Source organism: Crocodylus porosus, unplaced genomic scaffold (genome assembly GCF_001723895.1).
Source record: "Crocodylus porosus isolate Cpor-Errol unplaced genomic scaffold, CroPor_comp1, whole genome shotgun sequence".
NCBI classification, from domain to species: Eukaryota; Metazoa; Chordata; order Crocodylia; family Crocodylidae; genus Crocodylus; species Crocodylus porosus.
In genome coordinates this window covers 88,472-99,022 of record NW_017728954.1, presented here as the reverse complement: position 1 = coordinate 99,022, position 10,551 = coordinate 88,472, and the positions used below count along the sequence as shown (strand labels likewise).

At 44.6% G+C, this 10,551-nt stretch overlaps 1 protein-coding gene across 4 annotated transcripts in view; it reads right to left on the bottom strand.

Moving 5' to 3' along the window:
• Positions 1-8,934, bottom strand: part of FASN (fatty acid synthase) — a 110,291-nt gene extending 101,357 nt beyond the window's left edge. For 3 of the 4 annotated variants that reach the window (XM_019556500.1, XM_019556499.1, XM_019556501.1), the window contains exons 1-4: positions 8,821-8,934; positions 5,748-6,156; positions 4,488-4,596; positions 420-521 (exon numbers count right to left, since the gene is read on the bottom strand). In XM_019556500.1, the coding sequence (XP_019412045.1) occupies positions 420-521; positions 4,488-4,596; positions 5,748-6,148 (612 nt within the window). In that variant the 5' untranslated portion in view covers positions 6,149-6,156; positions 8,821-8,934. The remainder of the gene's footprint in view (positions 1-419; positions 522-4,487; positions 4,597-5,747; positions 6,157-8,820) is intronic. The other variant, XM_019556502.1, reaches the window with a different exon arrangement.
• Positions 8,935-10,551: the final 1,617 nt, after the last annotated feature.

Below are 10,551 nucleotides of genomic sequence, written 5' to 3'. Positions count from 1 at the left end.
AGCTGACTTCCTGCCCTTTGGGCAGGGGGCTGGACTCGATGATCTCCCGAGGTCCCTTCCAGCCCTGATGTCTATGAAATCTATGATATTAGTAACAAAAACATCTTATTCAAATTACATTGAACTGACCTCTCTGTGCAGAACCTATGCTTTCTGTACATTTCTTGGCTAATCTTGTGAGAACGTGACAAGGCCTCCAGAGACCCATATATACATTTTCTCACTGGTGATAACCATGAGCAAAATTTAAAATTCACCTTTCAAATATCTCTATCTTCTACTGTCCTTGAACAATGCCCTTAATCTACCGGTGAAGCAAGGAAGTATGTAACTTTTCTATACATTTACAGAATAAAACTTGGGATTAAAGTAATAAAATGTGCCCTTTTTAGGTTTAAAAAAAGCTTAATGAGAATTACCTTGAGTTTATGAGACAAAACTAAATTACTCATCTCATCTTCCTGCTGTTGAAACTCAAGTTCTCTCTTTTTCATTTCTGCATCAAACTCTGCCAGCAGTTCCTGTAGTGGAATACAGTATATACGGAATTTTATGAATGTGCACACTTGCGTGCATACACACACACTCACCACACACGATTTCCCACTGTTGCTATTGCTAGTGCAGCCTCACTAATATATATAGTAATAGGTACTCTAGTACATGCCACGTCCCAACCATCATTGGTGTTTTAACCACTGTGTTACTTCAATATGCTCTAAAGAGTTTAACAACACATTGACTAAAACCAGGTATCTGATATATGCTAGATTTCCTAGCACCACTTGCATGAATGGAACACCACCAGTGCCACAATAATATTGGGGAATTTAAAAAAAACAGGTCAGTGGAAACAAAATTCCTGCATTACATAAAACAATGTCTTACATATAGGGATCTACCTGATTTGCAATTTTCACAGAAACCATGAAATCAGTACATCCCCTGCAGAAAAGCACAGGGACTGCAAAATGAAGAGACTGCAAAAAAGTGTGAAAACAGCCAGTGAGCGGGGCACGGGAGGGGGGTGGGAGCTGCAAACAGAAAAGGGCAGGAAGCCCTGGCATCCTGAGGCATGGTGGGGAGGAAGAAGGGAGAAAAGGAGCAAACTGGAGGCTGAGCCCCTGATGTAGGCTCAGTCCAGGAGCTAGTCAGGGGCCAGCCTGAGAAGATGGAATGGTTTTGGCACCAGCTTTTAAAGCACCTGCAGGCATGCTCCTGTAGCATGGCTGTTCAGTCTGCATGAGAAAGAGAAGATATGAATAAAAAAAAAAAAAAAAAAATCTTCCAAGACTGCCAAATATGTTTTAGCAGTGGACCATACAGGATAGTATTCAGCAGGGACCTTGCACACAGATGGTGGCAGACTCTTCTGCACCATCTACAATCTAACTCTGGGTGTGTCCAGGAAATCCAACATCAATTGTACCTGAAATCCAAGGCACACATGAAGAGGAAGGCTGAAGGTCAGAGCAAGAAGCAAGTGACCATGTCCTCCCTGTTTAAAGGGACCATGAAAAGTGGCTTGGCAAGGTGAGAGCCGGCTTCTTCCCTCACAGAGGCTTTCACAGAAGCCAGAATCATACTAGAGTAGTGGTCTCTAACCTATTTAAGTAGATCACCTTTGGCACTTAAAAGCAACCCAAGATCCACCATGCGTCAGTGCCACCCCTGCCCCTCCCCCACCCAGCAGGTAAGTCCCACCCAGCTAGGGCCCCACTCAATTTAATCCTGCTCCTGTCTCTGAGGCACTGTCCCTCACCACAGGGCCCTCAATCTAGCCCCCACCCCTTGCCTCCATCACAGACTGACCTGGGGCATGCACATGCATGCACATGGGCACTCAGCCCCCCACCAAAGCCTCAGATAGACTCTAAGAGGCTCTGAGATCTACCGGTGGATCAAGATCCACTGGTTGGTGACCACTGTACTAGCGAAACTTGATCACCCCAAGTTAAGGAACTACCTGAAACAAAATGAGCCCAACACCAGCAGTTTTCTGTATACCAACAAGCTTCGCCAGGATTCTCTTCCTCAGTGATTGCTTCACATGTAGAGTCCACAAAGGCTGCCTTGGACACTCAGGACAACTACATTCTGCATATTTGTACCAGGGAGCTGGACTAACCAAACTCAGCCAGTCCACCTCACCTCTGTCAATTTTTCCACTGTATCCCACACTATCATGAAGGTAACTGTCAGCTACGGCATAGACTTTATCAAGATGTCAGCGTTCCTGTCTGACAACGCCATGTACATGTGCAAGGCTTTCTCCGATGTACTCCAAGGAATGCTGCCCGACACTGTTCAAGTCACCTGCAATGCACACATTCTGTCCCCAGTAAATCTCCTCTGGCACATGCAGTTCCCCAAGGTGGATAGCTTGGTGTTTTCTTTCAAGAAAGCCTTCAAGCACTGTCCAGGTCATAAGGTTCGGTACAGGGTGTCCATTGCCAGTCAAAGTGGGCACTCACATACCACTGTGCCACGGCCACTGGAACCTGTGGTCATACAGTGGAATTCCTGGTTCAACACAGTCTGTTACCACACCAAGTACACACAGCACTACCACCAGTTTGTGAGCAAGGAGCTGAAAAATCACACCCAGCACACCGTGCATGCGAAATAAAGCTTTCCGAACTCTTAGAGCAAGGCGACATTCAAAATCAGGTGATGCTTGTGGCCAACATTGCCACCTGGTTCATGGAGCTCCTGACCTGGTTTGAAGGCCGGCAGGTTGCAATCCACCACGCACAAAATCAGGTGACAGATTTGATAAGCTGGGTCAAAGACAAGGCATTGTAAGAACTGTCAAGCTGCCCTTCTAAAAACCAGAGCAGAAGGGAGCTAGTCCAGGCAATAGCTGTGAAGCTGAAACGTTACTACAGGTACAACATGTCACTTCCACCACAATTCAGATAGTCAGCTGCCCCGTTCCCTAGGGATTTTTATATTTTGGACCTCAACCAGGTGTCTTTGCTGAGTTTTGACCCTCAGCTACTAAAAGCAATCCCAGGATGGGGGAAAGAGCATAACGATGAACATGCTGCCTATGTGAGCTTTGTCAAAGAGTGCCAGATGCCTGGGTCTGTGCCTCTGTTCTGGGACTGTCTGTACAGTGGAGTTGCATCATATGTGCATCTAACTTACGCAAATTCAACTATACGTGCTTGGCAAAAAAAGAAAGAGAAAAATAACAATTTAAATAGTGCAGGAGATTCCACCCGCCATTCCACTCAATGAGCGTATGCCCCAGAGTGAGTGTGAGATGGGAGACATGAAACTGCTGTTCCCTCAGTCGGTCTCAGTTCCCACGTGCCTCTCATAGTCCAAGAGGCATGTGGGAACTGAGACCAAATCTAGCATCTGCGCCATCAAGATTCCATAATTTTGACTATACGGGATTTTCGCCTTACACACTGACTTCAGAACTTAACCCCCGCGTAAGATGCAACTCCACTGTAACTGGTTTCGACATCTTTATGCCCTGGTAAGACAATGCCTCAAGTCCAACAGCCTCGGTAGATGCTGAGTGTGCCATCCCAGTATATAGACAAGTGATCACCCCACAGAGATAGAGAATATCTCCAATGACTGCGGCTGGGTGCAGCATGCTCACATTTAATACACAGCATGAACTACCTGTCTCAAGGTTAACATTCAGTTTCAGTAAACTCTCTCTCATAATATCCTTTAATAAAGTGTATATAGTATTAGTTACAATTCATGTTGTGCATAGTACAGCTTTATTTTCATAAGGTATTTCAGTTCAAGAGTTTGATTAAGTACGTAAAAGGTATTACTTAAAAACATGTATAGTCAGTATTACTTGCAATTTATGGTGTCCATTTCTTTATTTCAATAAGATAGTTCATTTTACATATTAATTAGGTGCTTAAACTGCTTAATAATGCTGCGACAATTTATGGCTTCCTTGGGATAGCCATGTTAACAAGCAGTCTAGGACATGGTTAATGGCTTACCCAGGTTTGATCCCCTGAACTGTGGGAAAAAAAGGAACCCTGAAATTATAAATACAAAGTGCTAGCACGTCATTGTGATTATACAGCCTATATGTTTGCTTAAACCCATTTCTGATTTAGAGGAGCTGACCTTCCTTGAAATTTCAAGGTTAGCAAATTTAGCACAGTGTACTGGATGTATCCTTATAAGAATCTTACACTCTCTCAGATTACTAAACACAATCTTACTGATTCCTCAGGAGAGGTTGCCAAACAAGTAAGTAAAGCAAAAGCCACAAGTACTGCTGACACAGAGCACTAAAGCAAAGCTACTGCACATCTCATATAAATGTGACATTACAGCTATGAAGGAATGTCTAAATGATTACTTGTTAAGTGCCTATCCAAGATATTGAGATATACTGCATCCTTTCAGCTGCCTATAAAAAAATGAAGGATTAAAAGGTAGAAAAATCTAGCTAGCATGGCTCCCAAAACACAAAACTCTCTTGTAAACCCCTGTACCTGTTTCTGTAAAACAAGCTCTCCTTCAGCCTCTTGGAGTTTACTCTCCAGCTGCTGTTTCAGCATCACATACTCCTCATGCTGCTGGTGGAGGTCATTGTTCTTAGAACTATAAAAAACAAATTTACACGAAAATGTGACCTAATGTATCCTGCTGATGGACGCTCACGGAAGGTCCTTCCAGGAACAGACTATACAGAAAAAATTAACATGCAAGAATATCATTTTTCAAAGAAAAGTACATACTAAACATTTTCGTTCTACAAATAAACACAAGATTACTACAAATAAACACAAGGTCAATGTTTTAATTCTAAATAATATATAAACAATGAACAAATCATAGCTTTTCCATATCAGAAAGGACCCTTGTGACCATCTAGTTTGATTTCCTGCGTAACAAAGGCTGCAACATCTGGCTGGGCTTTCAGAAAGATGTCCACACGGGACTGAAGGACATTACTGACAGAATATATGTCACACTTTGGTGAGCTGTTTCAACAGCAATGTAAAAAAAAGTGCACCTTGCTTTTATAACAGTATAACAACATAGCATGAGATGCAGTAAAAAGAAGTCTGACAAGGCTGGGGACTTTCAAAGTGGTGAAGTAAATTCTATTACACATTTGTGTTGAAACTAAATTGATGTTGCTTGAATGTCAACTACTTTTAAAATCAGTATGATAAAAAAAAACAAAACCATCAAGCAGTAACAATTCTATTTACAATTCTGAAAGCCTGCTGTAGCTTCTCTCACACTCCTTTAAGTCAGTTCTGTACTCCACAAATTATGCCAGTCTTGGACATCTATTCACTTACTTTGAGTACTGCTGACAACCTAATCCAGAAGAGAAGGCCATCATAGAATCATAAAAAATTAGGGCTGGAAGGGAACTCAGAAGGTCACATCTAGTTCAACTCCTTGCTCAAGTAAGGATTAACCTATCTGGGGTGTCACTAGACCTCTAGTATGTTCAGATTTTCCTCCAAGCTGAAAACATTCACACGCAGAGACACAACCTTCAATATGCAGCTAGTTAGTGTGGTGATGTGAAGCAGGAATGACTATTTATATAGGCAATGAGTTTTCTGAATACTTTCTCTGTATATGTTAAAACTGAAAATTATCATGTACTATAGAGACACCTGTGGTAACTTTCAGTGAACCAGTTTGGGTACTGGAAGCAGTCTAGCCAGTCACATGGAATCCCCATGACACCATCTGTCCAAGTAGCAGGGTGTCAATCTCTCTTCTCTTACCTCTGCAGCTGTTCCAGTTCTAACCGATGTTCTTTAAGTTTCTGTTGATACTGATATTGCAAATTCTCTTGTTTATGGGTTTCCTTGTCAAGTTTTTCCTGCAGTTTGTCCAGCTGTATCCTAAGTTCACTAACCTCTGCTTCTTTAGTATGTTCACGTGTTTTCAGATGGGCAAACATAGCATCATAGTGCTCCAGCTCTCGATCTCTCTCATCCAGAACTTTCAGATTATACGTGAAATCTTCTTTTAACCTGTTAAATTTTTTTTGTATTTCTTGGAGCTGTTTTCTGGAGTCTTGTAGCATTGTCTTTTGAAAATGGTGTTGGCGAGCTTGCAGCTCTTTCCATTCCTGTTCTTTCCACACAAGAAGCTCATTTAAGTCTTTTTCCATGTGTAGCATTGTTGAGCCTAAAATACCAGAAAGTTATTCATTGTGGCTTCATGAGTGACAAACCACCCATCTGTCTTCCCCACTTCCCGCCTCTACTATTGCTTAACTAGCTAGGAGTAGATTATTAAATTTTCCTGAAACAGCAGGTACTGTGTTGATAAATCTCTTATCCTCACCATATCCACCACAGCAAGGGAAGCACAGTTGTCCCAGTTATATGGATGGAAAACTGAGCCCAGTTATACGGATGGAAAACTGAGGCAGAGAGAGAACTAAGAGTTTCCAAGTGTTACACAGAAAGTTTATGGTGAAGCAGGGAAGCATATTCAGGTGTTCTAAATCCCAAGATACCTGCTTAACCTTCCTTCTCATATTGTATCCCTAATACTTTTGCTCTCTGTGGAAGGTTTCACTGGCTGACATGACTGTCCATCTGCACTTGCAAAGTAATGACAATTTTAAGGAAGGTTCTGGCAATGTATGTAGAAAATGGATGAATGGAAAAAATAATTTAATATTTATAGAAGCTCCACAACAAAATCCTAAATGTTGCCTTTCCCAGTGCCCCTTGGATAAGATAGCCATAGCTTCCCATTGTCCAGGGTTGCCACCACCCACTTCAGACTTGCAGAGCTATGGATCGTACATGCCTTTTTTCTTCTTAAAAAAGACACCTGTGGTAATTTGACTCAAATTGTAATCCAACTAACTGGCTCTTTTACTGCACAGCCTACCTGGCTCTTTCATTCTGCTTATGAGGCTAACCCTGATGGGCCATTTATCATCTCCCACAAAAATCTTGGTACCTTTTTTTCCCCACATCATTTCCTTCTAATTTGAGTCTGCCAAACCATTTATCCTTCCTTCATTCAAATACATCCACAGTGCATTCTCACAATGTCCACGTGATATGAATCAATAATACTTATATTTTTAAATATTTTTTTACTGGAACTATCAAGAGGCACAAAACCTTAAAGTGAGTATGCATATGTGACTCTTCTTCCTCACCTCAATCTCTTCCTACTGTTTATTAACCTTGCTCATTTGCATCACTATATAGTATTGTACCCAAGTCTTCAGAGCACAGACCATGACTTCATTTGTGCTTTAAGGTGCCACCCATAATTCTCGGTCCTCTAAAAACACTAAATGATAACATCCACTTACCCTGTTTCCCTAAATCTCCGAAATCAGTATAGTTTCTCTCACAGTGCAATGCTATTCTGTGTTGGTCATGTCAGATAATCCTGTTCGCATGCACATGGGGATACACAGAACAATAACTCAGACAAGCATGTCTTTCCAGTGGTGGCTTTTTAATCTCTTAAAAGCCAAGAGAGATTTTGAGAACAGTCAACCTATAAAAATATCCCTGCTCCAAAAGGAGGCCACAATTTAAACGTCATTTCTTTCAACAAAGAGCTGACAAATCTCATTTTTAAGGTGCGGGGCTGTGGGAATCGGGATGGAAGTGACAAACAACAGTAATCAGACAGAGCTTTGCCTTTTTATGACGCATCAAGTAATAGCCATTACTAAAGGAAAGAGGCTAGACTACAGGACTCAGTGGTCTGACCATTTTTTAAATTCCTTTGGCTCAGTTTTCCCACTAGCTGTCTTAGTCTTCACTAAGAAAAGAAAAATTAAGCGAATGCTCTCTTTAGATTAAAATTGGTAGTTGGATATATCTGGAGAAGGCACCGATTTACATTTTTATAAATGTTATATTTTCTAGTGGAGTAGGCAAAGATTGAGATTTTCTACTAGCAGCAACATTACTTGAAGTGCTTAATGGACAACATACAGAAAGGTATCTTCCTTTTAATATCTCCCTTTTACTCTTTTCAGCTGCTGCTGGTTCAAATGCATTTTGCTTTTACCACAGCTAAAAATATGAAGTCACATAATTCTAATGCAGGAATGAACAAGCACCAAGCTTATTATGTAAAGAAAGGAACAGTACTGTCATTAGTTCAGAATCCATTTATCTCAAAATATTTCTAATGCACTGAACAGTTCCTGCACTGTTAAATAAAAGAGTCTATGGTGCCAGCCCATATACAGTGTGATATCAAAACACTGTCATAAGTGCCCTTTAAAAACCCTGACGTGCTTCATTGGCTAAACTTAGCAATACAATCTTTACACAAGACCTTTGTAACAGTCCAACGGGACCAAAAATAAGACCTTCCAGCTCACTGCGTCTCTTAAATGTCAGTTATCTGAAGTCATAATATATTAAAAGGGAGCTAAGGAGCAAAAAGTTCAGAATATTCAAATCTTTTATTTTACTGAAAATGTCATTCAAGTCTACAATTTCAAAATTACTGTTTGTACTGCAGGCAAATTGTTCTCTCAAACATTTGGTTATTCTGACAATACTAACAAGTTAAGAACATTTTTAGCCTCTAAACTATAATAAAGTTACTTTGTCTACAAAATGTGAACAAGTCAGTCAGTGGAATGTTGATGGGAAAGTGTTGCTCTTGCCCAGACCCAAAACTGGGATCTGCTTACATAGTGAGATACCTTGGGGTCATATATATGTATTTGGAAGAGAAAACGCACCTTTCAGAAGCTGTTAGAAACCATTTTCCCCTCAATGAACAACTGCATTTCCTGGAAAGGCACCCTATATGAGTACAAAAGTATTTGCCACCCACAGCATCGATACTTACACAGTCTGCAGTTATCAAAACCTCAGGAGGTGTTTCTAAAGAGGGTCGTGGAAACTGCTATGGACTTTTGCAGAGCAACTGCACCAATATCCTGGATATCTAACAATCGTGCTTTGACCTGCAGCACAGTAAACAGCAAAAACATCTGTGTGGACAGAGGCAAGCAGTCCAGGTGCGTTACTGCTGGACCTCCCCGCAGCTCCGCACCCAGGAGCTCCCAAGATGCTGCTCGCCTGGCAGCGAAACACAGCAGCAGAGATGCGTGCAGGGACAGTGGCCAATCACCTCTCTCCCACGAGAAGCAGAGAGCTGCGATGGGCAAATACTCTTCCTCCTCAAAGGCTCAATCGCGCTGTCTTTACCCAGGATCACCACCCATACCAGCCCGGCCTCCTTTATGTTACGAGATGCCGCAGTTCAGGCAGAAATGCAATGCTGTGACACTCAGACAAACGCGCCTCGTTGGGCAGCGACTGCAGAGCCCCTGCTACCAGACCAGACCAGACGTGTCCGAGGCAGCTGCCTGGCATCCAGCCACGGCACCAGGGCAGGCTGGCTGTGCCCACAGACGTCTTTGCCCTCCAACGCTCTGCGGAGTTGGCCCCTGCTCCCAGGCGCGGGCGAGCCGTGAGACCGCGCCTGCTACTCATCGCCTCCGGGCTCCACCTGCCTTTCTTTCCTCACCTCCTCAGGGGCAGGCGGGGCGCGGGGCAGCAGGGCTCGGCCCGCACAAACATGGAGCCCTCAAGCGCCCCTGGGCCTCGGCGCGGCGGGGCCTCCTCCCCCTCCCCTCGACGTACGCGCATACACGGTCTCCGGCAGGACCCGACACGCGTGTGCTCGAGTGCCTGCCCGGCTGCTCTGAGAGGCGCGGGCAGGCGACCGGCCACGGAGAAGCGCCTCGGGCGTGAGCGCCGCACCGGGGCGAGGCCCTTCCCGGGGCTGCCTCCTGCTCCAGGCCGCGGCGGCGGCGTGCCCCGCCGACCAGGCCGCGTCGTCATGGCAACGCCCGGACCCCTGCGCGCGCAGCCAGCCGGCCGGCACCACGTGACCGGCGGCGGAGGACGCTCCCGGGCTGGGCTGCGCCCGCCCTGCCCCCAGCCCCGGCAGGAGCGAGACGCAGCCCGAGCTCCCCGGACGGACCGAGCCCCGCGCCACCCCGCCCTTTTCTCTGCCGATGTGGAGCGGAAAGCCTGGCTCCATTTGTGCCGGGCCGCGAGGAAATCAGCGCCGGGGCGACGGGCAGCGAGCCCGGGACAAGGGAGAGGGGTCGGCGGGGAAGGGAGCCGCGTGCTGCCCGGGGAAGGGCCACGAGGCACTTGCTGTATTTGGGACTACGCCGGTTTCCTTGGTGGTTTCACTAGAATGATCCGTTGGCTTCAGTAAATAATACTGTGAATAACAGTAAATCTTCCAGTGCAGTGAGCTACTACCCAGGCTGTGTCACCCTCGTACCTTGATGTAGTTGTATAGGCCACCGTTAATGCTGGTTTAAACTGGCCCTTGGAAGTTGTTTTCAGGTCTATACAGATATGAACTAATGCTCCAGATCCTGTGAGGGTAGATGAGGAGCCCGTTCCTGCACGCTCTGGTGGACTTGCGGCTCGCCGGCTGGTATTGGACTAATGGGTCAATTTTACATCATAGTTTCATAGTTTCATAGTAGCTAGAGTCGGAAGGGACCTAGGTAGATCATCTAGTCCGACCCCCTGCCTGAGCAGGAAAGAGCAC